Source organism: Rosa rugosa, chromosome 7 (genome assembly GCF_958449725.1).
Source record: "Rosa rugosa chromosome 7, drRosRugo1.1, whole genome shotgun sequence".
NCBI lineage: Eukaryota > Viridiplantae > Streptophyta > Magnoliopsida > Rosales > Rosaceae > Rosa > Rosa rugosa.
Genome location: NC_084826.1, coordinates 9,019,381 through 9,034,925, shown reverse-complemented (window position 1 = coordinate 9,034,925; position 15,545 = coordinate 9,019,381). Strand labels below are relative to the sequence as shown.

Genomic DNA, 15,545 nt, shown 5'->3' with positions numbered 1-15,545 from the left:
CTAAGCTTCGTACTCGTGTCCACGACCACGAAATCATTTCCAAAACGTCATCGGAAATTAACTTGAATTTTTCGGGTATTACACTAACCCTAGTTTCAAGAAGCCAAAAACCTAAAAATCTTTTCCCCATTCGCTGCCATTTTCCGTGCACCTCTCATGCGCGCCCGTGCGCCTGTACCTGCTGCAAGCCTCTGCACTACTAGCCTACGTACAAGTTCAGTCGCTTGCCCTTGCAGCACCGCATCCAACTAGCACCTGCTTCTCCATTTGCTTCGATGTATTAATGTGATTTTCCCCTAGGCCCTTCCGTTTCAATTGCCCAGTTGCAGAGTAGCTGGTTCGGCATAGTAGGATTCGAGGCATAGCGCGCATCTGCTGCTGTTGTACTCCTTATTGTAGGTTACTTATTGAACCTATTTGTAACTTGATTTCTTTTCCTTTTTTAGTTTGTTCTGATAACCTGTGGGACTTTTGTTATAAAAATTTGAGTGTTATATTTTAGATTTCAGTTAAATATTGTGGAGTTGTTGGAATTTGGGGAGCAGGGTGGCTCCAGGAGAATAAAGTTGGTTTGTTAGAAGTGTGAATGTGTTTTCTACAGGTTTTTGGTAGTCCATTTTTAGGGGTGACTCTGCCTAATTTCGGTAGAGTTATTCCTAAGGTGGGCCCCACAAGGTCTCCTCAGATTTCAGAGTGAAATTCAGGGCAGGTTCTGTCTGCCCTTCTCCATCACATCCTTCAAGAGCTCTAGACAAATCCGCCATCACCCTACAACCTACAATTCGACTGGGCAAATCACTACCGGACACAAGGTCCATTCTGGCATGTCCAACGCCGCCGCCGCGAGGGCGTGCCGTCGAACCGGGCATATGCTATAGCCGGAAGACCAGTCGCACCTCCTAGGTAGACTTGTAAATGGATCGAATTTTGATCTGGACCCGCTCTGAATCCGTGGCTATTGGACGGGTTTGGATTGAAAGTTTTGATCTGTTGATCCGTTAATGATCCGAATCCGTTAACCAATTTATTTAACATATCAAATATGAATTTAGGTCAATCCGATCCGTTTTCATAATAATATAATATTATTTTTTCAATACATTATTATTTTTTGAAAAATATAAAATATAAGATATAAAGAATTTCTAATACAACTTTTTTGCAAAAACCTAAGGACGTTCTTCATAAAGAAAGTCCATCAGTCTATCACCTAAGAAGCATTATTGATAAAGGCTTCGTTTAGTTTACCAAAAAGCTAGAAGAACAATTAATCTCATACACATCTCTAGACGTCTCTCTCTTATTTTATAGGGTGTTGGGAATATATTGATAATGTAATTTTACTTTCAGTGATATTCTTCATGTTATTTTAATATTTTATTAATATTATAGGAGGTATCATGATATAACTATAATATTACTATTTAAATTTTAAAAATATTTAAAATTGTAGACTAATCGGATTAGCGGGTCGGGTATCCGTTAATCCGGCGGATACGGATTTGGATCGAGCTATAAACGATCCGCTGGGTTAATGGAGCGGGTTTGGATTGAATTTTTTTATTAGTAAACGGATTTGGATTTAGGTCGATCCGCTCCAAATCCGGTCCATTTACAGGTCTACTCCTAGAGTTTTGAGAGAAAAATAGTTTTTGAGAGAATACATATTATCTTGTGACTGTCGTTTCTTATAATTTATCATCTTATTTATAAAGTTTTGATAAGGATCCTCTCTTTGGCTCTCTCTCAGCCTTGTTTCTTCGTGGTTTTTAATCATTTTCATTAGGGAGAATATCACAAATGGTCACTCAACTTTTACCTATTCGACATTTTGGTCACTCACCTTTTAAATATATCACTTTGGTCACTCAACTTTAACTCTGTTATTCACTTTAGTCACTTCTTTATTCTTTTTTCATAAAAAAAAATTATTTGCTACAATATTAATGATATTTTCGTCCAACCAATTGTGAAAATTTGAGAAATATGTATTAGAATGATTGGGAGAAGTGATCAAAGTGAGATAAAATACCTCTTGGGTGACTAAAGTGATTGACAGTGTAATAGTTGAGTGACCATAGTGATATATTTGAAACTTAAGTGACCAAAGTGTCGAATGAGTCATAGTTGAGTGACCATTTGTGGAATTCTCATTTTTCATTAACTACATATCAAGGACTCAAAAGCGATCACATCAGCAAAAAGTTTTGAGTAGAGAAGAAGGGCACAAATGGAAAACTATAATTAGTCTTAGCAGTTGATTTTTAAACGTGTTGGCCTGCATGGGGCGTCTAAGAGCAAGTCCACCCGTTGGGGGTAAATGTCAAGGTCGAAAAGTCACTAGGTCGACCAGTCAAGAAACTATTCATTGCCACTGGACATGAGTTTCCACCCGTTCTGTTTCTTGACCAATCAGTTACTGTTCATTGAATTTTTTTTTTAATTGTAAAATTGAAATATATTTGATATAAATAGATGGTAATAATGGAGATTTATGGATAATTAATGTCATAATTGTGATTGCTATTATAATTTGGAGTTTAGGCACTATGTCCCTCCTATGTATTCTTTGGTTTCAATATTAATGGTCAAGACCTAAGATCAGTTGCACCGGCCCTTTCTTCAAAAAAAAAAAAAATACATTGATCATAATCAATTAATCATTTATATTTGAGATCTCAACCACGTAGAGAATATTTTTTTCAATATAAAAAAGGCGTCACATTATAAACCAATTGGTTATCTCAATCATACAAATAAATACAATTTGTGTGCAAAAACATAATGACGAGCATGGTATATAATCAAATGACTAGAAACGATTTCCACTTGGTTGATTTCTTACATGGATGGTCATTGAGAAATGGTCTCAAACTCATTGAAAAGGAATTAACCTTCTGTTATTTTCTTTTTTTTCTTGTAGCGTTTCTTGCCATCAGAGTTTGGCATGGACGTGGCAGGTATGGGAAATGCTCTTGAACCAGGAAGAGTTCCGCTACACGACAAGAAGCTGTAGAAGACGCGCCTTGCTTCTCACGTCTCTTCTCTCCACCGAAGACGCCGACGTCACCCACGTTGCCATTGGACCGAGCTGGCAGCCGGCCAAGATCGGTCAAGTTTTCAGTCAAGCAGCTGCCCTTTTTCTTCGCCTGGGATGCCAGAAGCCATGATTTAGCCGGTCAACAATCAACCGGTGGAAGCCATTTTTTCTGAAATGGAGGTCACCACCTCACCTTGCCCAGCTGGAGACCGGTCAAGAGGGCACCGGTGGAGTTGCTTTAAGCATGCTAAGACGTTGTCAGTGTCAATGCGTAGCTTTTTCAAAACGGCCATTGATGATGCGTTTCGTTTGCTGCATCGTTTCTTAACATGCGCTAACGGGTTACTGATAATCTGATATACAAGATCAAATGGTACTGAGCAAATTAATCTTGACGCTATTAAAACACTCTCAAATTGAGAGATCAGAGAAGTTTGCCGAAGCTGATGACAATAATGTAGCCTAACAGACTAACCAAAACAAGATATTTTTCTTGCATCATGCTATAGAGACAAGATCATTGTGCGAAGGAGCTAAAGAAGCCTGCTCATATCCAAATAGCTTACATTCAGGGGCGGCCTTGGGGGTGTCCAGGTGGTGCCGCCGCACAAGGCCTCCGACTCCTAGTTCAAATAATAAATATAAATATAAATAAATATATATATATATATATATATATATATATATATAGAGGATCAGAGGCGGACGTCCGCACTGCCCCAAAAGTGCGGACGTCGATACTTCTGTAGCAATCAGGAGCCGATGGCGGCACAAATCTTGTCTGACGGAGGCTAGAGGCATTCCAGACAGCTTTTGGGCAGCGATCGAGGTCGAAGGTTCTGGGTAGCGACCTCACCTAAAACTTCAAAGTTCTGGGCAGCGACTGCAAACCGGTAACCGGCCAGTCCACCAGCAAGAAGAAGGTCAAGATCGACCCTTGGCCTCCGTCCGGCAAATCCCGCCGCACCGTCACCACCTGAACGGAGCAGAAGCATCGGCGTTCGCACTTTTGGGACAGTGCGGACGTTGCGCGCGTGTGTGTGTCTGTGTCTGTGTCTGTCTCTGTGTCTATATATAGTTCCATACTTGTACAAAAAAACTTGTGTAGTCCACTTTGTAAGCTGGCACTTTTGGGCGCTTTCATTCCCTTGTCACTAGTTCGAGTCCCAGACTGCTTTTTTATCTTCCTTTCTTCTCTTTTTAATTTTTTTAATTTTTTTTTTTAAGATCTCCCTTCCCTCTTTTTTTTTTGGTTTGTCTGTTTTATTACACTCACATTCATTTTTGTTACACATTTTCTTTTTCCTTCTGTTAGTAGGTTCTTTTTTATTTTATTTTTTAAGTCATTATGCAATGAACATAAGACCTCAATCAAATTTTCAGGTCTCTGAATTCTCAGGACTGGCCCTGCTTACATTACTAACTTTTACTGTAGTTATTGAAATATCGAAGTGGATATTCTATTTCTGCATTGCTAGCCAGTGGAAAAATATATCAAATTGGATGATAACATCTCCAAGCTGCAATACTTCATTACGGTCGGAAAGCAAACTCGCCTAAATCTTAATGATAAGAAAAGGTATTCATTACAACAGCTTCTGCGGTCTGCAGCCTAATTGAATATTGTTTAATTACAAAAGAATCGGACTTAAGTCTACCATCATACTTAAACTGCTGATATATATGAAGCCATTATCCTTGCAGGTAATCCAATAAACTTGATCATTTTCATGGCCGGCCGGCACCAATGAAGAACATTGATACAAGAATAATATGATCTGAAGAAATGCTTCGAACCAATAAGTATCTAGTCAGGTTCTTTGAGAAAAATTGCAGCTGTCATCCATTAGTGACCTAGCAAACATTACAATGTCTAACCAGAAATAGTAATTCCATGCATTTGAAACCATTCCGGCATGTGGAATCTCTCATAAAGCACAGGCCTCACATCCTTTTGCTGGGCGAGGTGCTGGAGGAGTGGAAGCAGCACCTCCAAGAGCTGAAGAATCCACATGAAATATACACAAAGGATATTAAAGCAAGTTTCATATAGTATTCAACTTCTTGAAATGCAAGCAAATCAGTTACCTGGTCATCATATGGATGTCCAGCAGAAAACGGAATACATGGAACTCCATTCACCGGTTGCAGCAGAAAACTAAATGGGTTGTTGTCAACAATAACAACTCGACAGAGATCTTTTGATATACAAGACAGATCTTTCACATGATCCCGGTTTTCCCTGTGGTATACACAACTTCAGAGATGTTTCCAAGGTTGAAGCCTGATAACTACATAATTTTGAATGATTTATAACCAACAATGCATATAGTGTAAATAATGAAACATAAAAGTTTCACATCTGCAGCCTAGCAAATGTTCACATTGTTGACAACTTTGACAAAATAAGCAAACAAAACAATCAGGATTCTGTATGCACTTTCTATGAAAAGCTTTCATGGGTTAGGTCAACACGCGTGGTCCCCGCATCAATGGCTCCAAAAGGGATCAGATGAAGAAAAATCCTAATGAAGGCGTGTCAGAATACGAAACATGCAAGTTTCATCAAAGGCGGTTATGGTGTATACTCTTCTATTGCCGGGGGTATCAAAACAGAGGGAAACACATACTTTACCATGATCAGCCTCTACCACTATATGAGATATAATGCATTCCCAATTTTCAACAGTCATCAAGATTCTCAAAGGTCCCAAGAAGCACACACTTAAAAGTAGAAACTGAAATTGTGCACATCAGGCATGCTCATATGAGGAAGGGTTCCCATCCGAAGGGCAATGAATAACTTACGTGGTAACTGTAGCAGGCCGATAAAGACGAAGCTTAAATCTGTTCTCCAAATCAATTCTGTCAACAAGTGGCCTAGCATAACCTGTACAATGCCCACAGTCTTATCGTCTTTAAAAATCACAAAACTAGAGCAAATATAAATTTGTGAAGCCAAAGAAACAGCAAACCTTCAAGACCAGCAGTAAATAGGACAAGATCAGCAAATTCACAGATCCGTTTCAAGAACTCGTGCAAACCAGGACGTTCAAACACTGTCACATAACTGATCTTCGGTTTACCATCAGACTCCTCCAAACCCAAAAAATAGATAATATCAAACACAACCCCAACACAAAACACACTACTAAATGGAAAAACAAAAATAAGCACATTAGTTGCAGAGACAAGTATACCAACCTTGTCTGAAGATACACATTCTATCTCAAACCACTTCAACCCAGCATCTGTTGCTTGAGTTCGAACAATAGCAGGCAAGGAAGATGTTTCGTACGCACACACTAGCGTCTCATCTAAGTCAAGAACTACCTACACATTACAAAATCCACATTAAAACCCAGCATTTACATAATACCAAACGCTAGAATCAATTTTTGCACCAAGCATTAGTTTCAACTCCAATAACCATAAGCTCATTGTCTAAATCTCTTACAGCAACAACTAGACCAGTTCAGAAAATACTAACAATGCTAAAATCTCGTAATTTTTTTGGCTCGGTTAAACAATTTCAATTCTAAAGAAGCAAATTAACAACACTAGGATGATCAAATTCAAGTGCAATTGAACAAAAAGCTACAATTTTGATAACAACCCAGATTTTATTTCACATCCTAATACCAATTGAGCTCAATAAACAAACTGGGAAATGAAACTGCATTACCGTGAGCTTTTGAAGGCGGTGATCGTCGGTTACGACGCCGTTTTCGAGGTTGGCGTGGGCGGAGGACGACGTGTCGTTGAGAGGGATTTCACTGACAGGCAAGGGCCTGAAAGAAGAAGAAGAAGCGAGGAGAGGAACGTACGACAGCAAATGAGCGAGGCAGGGGGCGCCTCTGAGGATCTGAACGATGATCTGGAAGAAGAAGCCCAACCAGTTCATCAGAGCTCGCCAGACTTGGAGTGGCTTCGGCTCGTACACCTCCGCGGCCTGGCCCACCGACGCCATTATCACCAGAGCTTCGAGAAACACACACTGGATTTGATGCAGCTTTATAGAGAGACGATGAGGCTGTTTGGCTTTAATTTTAATTTTTTTTTTTGGAAAAGGAAACAATTTTGAATTTTTTTGGGTTATAGTGGGTGGTGGGCTTTTTGGTACCATAACAACTATTTTTATTTTATTTTCAATTTCAACAGCTTTTTTGTTTTGAGTAAAAATGAATCTAATCATTGGGGGAAGGGGTTATCTGCTGTGGTGGGGTTAGCGTGGACTTGCGTATGCGTGGCTTATACGGATTGGGGAATCTTTGTTAATTTGTTTGGAGGTTAACATCCCCATTAGATGTTGCATTAGAGGATAGATGTTGTTGTTTCTCATTTACGCATTGGTGAAAATGAAATGGTGGAGAATGTGAGATTCGAACTTGTACTATAAATATGGGGAGATGTCGATCTGTTTGTGGTGTCGACAGTTACTGGGTTTTAGAGTTACTTTTTTAGTTATTACTTTTAGGAAAAGGTTTATAAGAATGAGATTGATGTTTGAGCATGATTTGAGGTGTTTGAGCATGACTTGAGATTGTGATACACTTTATTCTTTTTGTTTGGTTGAGAAAAACAACCAAATTTCTATTTAAGCACTGTACTTCATTACAACTATTTGAGCTTACTTTTTAAAGCAAACCTATAAACAAATAACAACTCCGTATCTTTTAGGGAAAAATCATAATCTAGCTCTCTATTAGTCTACACGCAATTATGGTATAAAACAAAAAGTTACTTCCCAACAAGCAAATAGGAGCCAATTTCTCATTCACAAGCCGCTTGAGATACACCAGTCCGACTTGAGATAGTTACCAATTCTACTAAAACCATGATCTGAATTAGACTAGCATTTTAGAGACCATAAAAAAAAGCCTAAAACTTCCCAAGTAGGTCAACTCTCAAGCCAGGCCAGCCCATAGCACTAAGTAACCTCCAACCTAGTCCAATTCTGAAGAGAATGAGACCTACTCAACTAAGCCCACAAGAGGTTAAGCCCATATGGCCCAAGCCCAAACCTATACAAAAGAGGCTGGCCAGAGCACCGCACCCCCACTGCCAGCCTGCTACCGCCAAGACCTCTGACGACCAACTCTTCTAGCTTCCCATGGTGAACCTGAGCTTGTCCACCACCAACCACAACTAACATGAGTCAAACTCAGATCGAATGCAGCCCAAGAAATCTAATCAGATGTAGTCCAAGGCAAAAACTTACGTAGTCGGAAGTAACCTGAGTTTACAAGCAATAAACCCAAAAAAGATAAATTTGGAGTCCACTAGAGAATTAGAGAAAAATCCTCATTTTTATTAAATTTGATATGATAAAACTGATCTTAATACATAGCATGATGGAGCTTATATAGGCATTCAAGTCATAATCTAATCATAATCATAATCTAACAAGGAATCCTAATTTTTAAAAAGGAAACTAAGAACATAAAAATAAAAGAATCATAAAACAAATGTAAAACTAGCTTAAAAATACTAAATCCCGAATTGGATAATTAAAACGATATATTTTGGCCTAAATCTGTAGGGCTCACTAAAGCGAGTCTTGAAGATCTCGTCGTTTCCATTTTGGAAAGGTGTCATGCATCTCCAACAAACATTATGGCCAAAAGTTAATCTAATCTAATTCACAATCTAGTCATGACTTTTCGCACGAGAAACCTGAAAAGTCCAAAACCAAATCTTCTTGAATATTCCAGCGGCTAATAACCTCATTATGCGTGAGTTACCTATTTTCCAATCACTCTTCTTGATTATATGTCGTTTCTTTACTTTTATGGTTTTCCTGCTAAACCAGGTCCATTCTTGTCCTACATCAAAAACGTCGGCACTAACTTGACGGGTCGGCCAATCCAAGGTCCATCGATTAGATCCTTAGTCTTATATCCGAGGTTGACCGATACGCCGATCAACCCCCACCTCACTCTGAGATCGAAACAGCCTTGCGCCGATTCAAGATCAAAATTTTCTCACATACCTCCATGCCTGAGAAGAAACCTAGAAAAGAAACGTACAACTCTAACCTCTAACTTGTAATTGATTTTTAGTTCATGGTAAATTCTATATATGAATCCTTTTATTAAAAGAGGAGGACATCAAACTACTTAGAGGTAATGGGAAAAGAATATATTTCTACATAGATTTTCGAATTGATGAAACTATACATTCTTAAAATATCTAATGCCAAGTCCATATAAACCGTCAAAATGTCATTAACTTGAAATGCAACGAGAGTACAATACCTAGCTAGTACAAAATAAACCAAGTGGAGCATGTGCTCAATTAGTTATACCTTGCCAACAGAATTAATGGCAAACGGGGCCATCCTCTTCACCCTGGGTATACGTAAAGGTATACCTATTAGTTATTTGATATGAGTAGTTATTATGTAGTTTTCGAACTATCTTAAGACTTAAGTGGTGCTCTCGTCACTTTCGTCTGGTACCCTAACTACTATTAAACAAAGTTAATAAACTCAAGTTAAATTTTGATGCTTCGGTCCGGAATAATGTGGCTTCCATTGGATTTGTTATCCGTAATGAGGAGGGACAACCTCTCGTTGCAGCTAATAGACAAATTGGTCATGCTAATATTCTTGTTGCGGAGGCTACGGCACTACGTGAAGGTTTACATACGGCGGTGTTGCAGAACTATCCTAATGTTATTATTGAGGGAGATTCTAAGATTATTATGGACTGTGTCCATGGTATTTGTCAAATACCTTGACGGATTCGGACATTGATTCAGGACATCAAGACTCTTACTCTTTAGTTGCAGTCGGTTATTTTCCGCCATATATATCGTGAAGTCAATTTTGTAGCAGATCGATTGGCCTTGCCAGCTCATAGTACTCATAATCCATCTGTTTGGTTTACTGTTTGCCCATTTCGGTGTCCCCAGCATTCCACTTGGATCAGCTAGGAGGGGGCGTTAGTAAAGGTTTTTGTTCTTTAGTTGTTATTTGTTTCCTGTCATCAAAAAAAAAAAAATTGAAAAAAAAATTGGTTTTACTGTTATTTGTTATTCCTAAATCCAATATTTTATCAAGAATATGATTAGAGGTGGCAAACGGGCCGCTAAGCACGAGCACGGCACGGGCCCGGCACGCTTAAAAGCGGCCCGGCACGGCCCAAGCCCGTTAGTGGTCCGGCACGACCCGAGCACGTTAGAATAACGGGCCGGGTTGGGCCTAGGAATATTAGCCCATTGGCCCGGCCCGGCACGACATATTTGGGCCGGCCCGTTTCAAACACAAAATTTCATTTTGTTTTTAAAAATATTAAAAAAACCACAATGATGAGATTTGAATATTAGACCTCCTTATTTAAAATCTCATGACAATTCCACCAATGCTATTTCTTTTATGTTGTCAAAATAGTGAAAAAAAACATTATATCCTTGTTTTGACATAAAGTATTTTTTTTAAATATTTAATATATGTTTATGAATAAAGACTAATCTCATAATAATACAACTATAGAATGAAGGAAAGAATAATATGATACTAAATCTTCATTATATTAATAAAGATTAATCTCACAATAATATACTAAAAGCAATATATTTTGAGTTATTTTTTTTTCTTTCTTTCTTGTAGTGGAATATAAAAAATTATTAGAAAACTAATCTTAAAAAGCTTAGGGCCTGTCCGGTAACGTTTTTAAAAATGATTTTTCAAAAACCGATTTTGAAAATGAAAACGAGAAAACAAGATTGGATTTTTGAGATCCGAAAATGTGTCCGGTAGTTTATTCCGAAAACAATTTTCAAAAACGAGAACAACAAAAACGAGTCCGGTACTACCGTATGAAAATGCAAAAAACAATGAAAATTTATACATATATCTCCGTTTTTTCTAAAATATGAGAATGAAAAGGTGAAAAACGTCTATTTATTTTCTATATTTTTGAAAACAGACCAACGAACGCATTTTCAAGCCATTTTCATTTTATAAAATGAAAAAGATGACTTGAAAACGTTACCGAACGCCACCTAATATTGAGAAAAACATTGTAGAACTTAATTTATTTGAATTTTCTAAATAGTTAAATAAAATTATTTTTTATTTATTCAAATTAAGATTTTAAAATCGTGCTTTATAGTGGGTAGACACGAGCACGGCCCGACACGATATGGGCTCGGGCCATGGGCCGGACCGGGCTTAATGTTTAAGTAAATGGGCGGGCACGAGCCCGGCACGATAATAAATGGGCTGGCACGAAGCACGACTAGGCCCGCCTCTAAATATGATCGAACATCAGAATATGATGCTCAAATTGGGCCGGGTTACCCTACTAGAGAAAAATTATATTCCTAATGACGGCCCATTTAAAAGAAATCCATTATTGTTGATGACCCGTAGCTCACATCACCACCATTCCCTTTGTGGGAACTCCGGCCAGAAGAAACTAGTCCCCAGTTTTACCCAAAAACGCAGACTCACACAAATTCTTCAAACCCTTCTTCGATTTCCAACACAGACACAGAGAGACAGACGACCCAGAAAGAAGCCATGGGCGTCGATTACTACAAGGTTCTTCAAGTAGAACGGAGTGCCAAAGACGATGACTTGAAGAAAGCCTATCGCAAGCTCGCCATGAAATGGCACCCCGATAAAAACCCTAACAACAAGAAAGCCGCCGAAGCCAAATTCAAGCAAATCTCCGAAGCCTACGATGTGAGTTTGTTCTCTTTTATCATCGCTGAGATTTATCTGTCAAATTTTCAATCTTTGAAATTTGTTTTTTTGTATATCCCAATTCGTTAGATTTTGAGTGATCCCCAAAAGCGAGCGGTGTACGATCAGTACGGCGAGGAGGGTTTGAAGGCAGGGGCACCGCCGCCGGATTCGGGCTTTTCTGCCGGCGGGCAGGACGGTCCGACCACGTTCCGGTTCAATACCAGGAACCCGGATGATATATTTTCCGAGTTTTTCGGGTTTTCGGGTTTCGGACAAGGGATGCCGGACATGGGCCGGGCCGGCGGGTCCAGGCCGGGTGGGGCGTTCCCGAGGAGCATGTTTGGGGATGACATATTTGCTTCGTTTAGAGGCGCAGGTGAGCCCTCTGCTAATGTGCAGAGGAAAGCCCAGCCCATTGAGAGGACATTGCCCTGTACTCTGGAGGACTTGTATAAGGGCACCACCAAGAAGATGAAGATTTCCAGGGATGTTGCTGATTCTAGTGGGTAAGTACCTTTTCTTTATTTACTTGTTCTTGTCATGCATGTAGAGGATTGGTGCGGTAGACTTTTCGTTCCAGCTCGTTATCCTTTTGATTTGATTTGTTGGTATGGTTTGCACAGTGTTACTGTTTTTGAGCAATCTGCATTGGCATTCTTCATGTTGTATTTGATTGTACTCGCTCTAACTCTACATGTGTGAAGTGAATGATAATCTGATGAGTGATGCCGAGTTCTTTTCTGCTTTGTTTTCTTGATTTGATCTTGTGCTCCCCATGCTCTAGTCTATTTTCGTACACGAGTTAAGATACATCATTGTTTTTAGTTGGAGCATTCCTTATTGAAATTTCAGTGTGTAGTTTTGGTTGCAAGAGATGGAACTACCTGACAAGATGTTCCTCTTTGATCTGATGTTTCTTGTTAGTTTAAAACAATTAGTGGTGCAACAAATGTGTTAAGCCTAGATCATCATTCTTTTCATTACCATAGTAGTCCCTTCCTTGAGTGTTATTTCCGCCGGCTTTAGTAGTGATACTGAACTGTGAGTTATTACTAGTGTGGGTAAGTAAAGTCTTACATTTTATTTTAAGCAGCATACTAGATATTAAATTAAAAACCATATTTTGAACTCTTAAAAAAAAATTAGAGATATATCTTGTAGATGGCTATAAAAGATTCCAATACATGTTGTTAGGGTGCTGTGGTTAAATAGGAGATTTATTGGTGTTATGATAGTTATGTAAAATGCGTAGTCAATAGCCAAAGCTGATGAATAAATAGATTTGGGTGAAACTGATACTCTGGAGTTATCTTGAAGATGGCTCTAAAGATTCCACTACATGGTGTTAGGTTACTCTTGTTAAATAGGAGATCTCTGCAGGTGTTTATTCTTGAGTGATTATAGCCTTGTGAGATGCTTTAACTTGATAGCCAATGCTGATAAAGACTTAAACTTAGGTGAAGTGACTGACATAGCCGTAAGCCCGTAATCCTTATAATCCAGGGTTGGAACATGAGTTTTTTCCCTTTAGCTTTGTAGAAGTGCAAAGGTATTCTCATATTGTATCATTGAGATCGTGTAAAATAACTTAGACTACATCTCTTACTCTTTGTTGAAACCAACCACATTACCTTCTTCAGATACTATCATGTGCTTGAAGAAGCTTATCAAGATTATGAACTTTCTTTTGCATCAAACAAATTATTTTTAAGATCTTTTGTTCTTGTCTGTTACTAAATTGAGGCTACAAGTATTTTAGACAACAGTGTGAAATGGTTTTGGGAATTTTACTGCTGATTAGACAACCCGGTGCTAATGTATTTGGTGCGCTGTCTACATCTCGAACAAATGATGTATAGTGCTGACCTTAATGCAGTCATGTTCTGTGAATGCTTACCATTTGTAATCTTTCCTGTGCCGGCTTGTTTTTTCAAGTGTCTACTACATACTATGATTATGTATTCATATTCAGTCATTGTCACTAGCCTGGCATGATAGTATGGTTTTTGTAACAGATCTACTTGCATTTTCTTTGGTGCAATTAAACTTCTTGGGTCCCCCCTGTTCCTATTTGGAGCCAGGAAGGGGCACATGCACATATGGTATCTGTTGGTAGTGTTCGGTATGAATCATGAAATTTAGTCATGTTGCTGACAAAACTGTCTTTGGGCTCGAGGGGAGCCAAGTAATGATGGATATATAAAACATGGTTTTAAATACATGTGCTGGTTGGCAGAGGTATATTAGCATGATCTATTACTGTTCATATTGGAGAGGAGCTCTTCAGTAGTTACCATTGCTTTAATGAATTAGGTTGATGGTTCTTGTCATAGAATATTAGAAAAGTTATTCTGTTTTTTCTTTCAAAAAAAAGTTATTATGTTTTATTTTTTTTTCCAACCTTCCAGGTGTGAAATTCTTGCTTTTGGATTCATTTTAACTGAAAGTTAAAATCAAAAGGAAGTATATTGATATGTCTACGTTGGATCCGTATGCTATTTATGCTTCTTCTTTCTTGCTTTCTTCTCTGTACAGGAGATCAACCACGGTTGAGGAAATTCTCACAATTGAGATCAAGCCAGGTTGGAAAAAAGGCACAAAAATCACTTTCCCAGAGAAGGGAAATGAGCAGCGAGGTGTTATACCAGCAGACCTTGTCTTTATTATTGATGAGAAACCTCATAGTCTTTTCAAGAGGGATGGGAACGATCTTATCGTCACTCAGAAGATATCTCTTGCCGAAGCTCTGACAGGTCACACAGCACAGCTGACAACCCTGGATGGGAGAAGTCTCACAGTGCCCATCAATTCTATTATCAGCCCCACCTATGAAGAAGTGGTGAAAGGGGAGGGAATGCCAATCCCCAAGGAACCTTCCAAAAAGGGGAACTTAAGAGTCAAGTTCAACATCAAGTTCCCTACCAAGCTTACCTCAGAGCAGAAAACCGGTATAAAGAGGTTATTAACGTCGTAAAAAAACTGACTGCAGCTCTCCCTTCCCTCTACCAAACTTGTTTAAGCAGCTTTCGTTTGTCTTCTCGGTTAGTATTTGTTCTGGAAAGGAATTTCACTCCTCGGTGAATTTGAGGATTTGATCAAGACCATTTGACGAGAAGTTTATTTTGATTTCCACATTCCTTTCTTGCTGTTCCGATCTTTTGTAGAAATGCTGGATAGACGAAAATTCTTTACCGTTGTAATGTGTATACTATTTGGTGAAATTCTATATGGTATTTCCTCCTAACCCCTTCCTTCTCCTCCCCTCTTCTACCCTCCACCAATCCCTCTGCTGTTTAGGTGTGTCGGGTTGCTTGTCCACGTACGATATATTGGTGTCCATTCCTCTTTGCTATTCATTATGGTGATGATTGGAATTTACATGTCTATTTTCAGTGTGTATCCTCATCAATTTAATTTTATTCTGATGAATTTTGGTGAATGAACAAAAAGTTGAGGAGGGGAGGTCGAGTCAACGCGGGCCCTCGTACACAACATTGAAAATTAAGGTTGTCAAGAACTTGGCTGTTCATTGGTCGTGTCATTGTCTGTTACTTATAATTCAATTTTGCCGTTAAAAAAAAAAAAAAAATTATCAGGGCACTTGACTATGTTGTGTGTCTGAATCAGTGTCATTTTTTTTTATAACGGAAATAAAAATTACGACAATTATATAGTTAAGAAGTTTTAATTCAATGAATCTGTTACGAGATCATTTTTGAAATTTGAGAAGTGAATAATTATGAATTTACGATTATATATCAGATGAGTAATAATAAAACTGAAGTTAGATTTGCCATCGTTAAACTTTAA

General features: G+C 38.6%; 2 protein-coding genes across 5 annotated transcripts; one reads left to right on the top strand and one right to left on the bottom strand.

Annotated features, from left to right (window-relative positions):
- Positions 1 to 4,573: 4,573 nt before the first annotated feature.
- Positions 4,574 to 7,102, bottom strand: LOC133721165 (uncharacterized). Of its 4 annotated transcripts, none has more exons than XM_062147700.1 (6): positions 6,726 to 7,098; positions 6,245 to 6,373; positions 6,016 to 6,133; positions 5,849 to 5,930; positions 5,129 to 5,282; positions 4,574 to 5,039 (listed from the first exon to the last, which is right to left on the bottom strand). In XM_062147700.1, the coding sequence occupies exons 1-6, from the start codon at positions 7,008 to 7,010 to the stop codon at positions 4,914 to 4,916; spliced, it is 894 nt and encodes a 297-aa protein (XP_062003684.1). In that variant the 5' UTR covers positions 7,011 to 7,098; the 3' UTR covers positions 4,574 to 4,913. The 4 variants fall into 4 exon arrangements, 3 of the variants coding, with proteins under 3 accessions (XP_062003684.1, XP_062003683.1, XP_062003682.1); XM_062147699.1 differs by having other exon boundaries at positions 6,016 to 6,136; positions 6,726 to 7,095; XR_009852091.1 differs by having other exon boundaries at positions 4,902 to 5,039; positions 5,129 to 5,331; positions 6,016 to 6,136; positions 6,726 to 7,101.
- Positions 7,103 to 11,412: 4,310 nt separating this feature from the next.
- On the top strand, positions 11,413 to 14,979 carry LOC133720714 (uncharacterized). Its single transcript, XM_062147157.1, has 3 exons — positions 11,413 to 11,732; positions 11,823 to 12,241; positions 14,271 to 14,979. The coding sequence occupies exons 1-3, from the start codon at positions 11,568 to 11,570 to the stop codon at positions 14,707 to 14,709; spliced, it is 1,023 nt and encodes a 340-aa protein (XP_062003141.1). The 5' UTR covers positions 11,413 to 11,567; the 3' UTR covers positions 14,710 to 14,979.
- Positions 14,980 to 15,545: the final 566 nt, after the last annotated feature.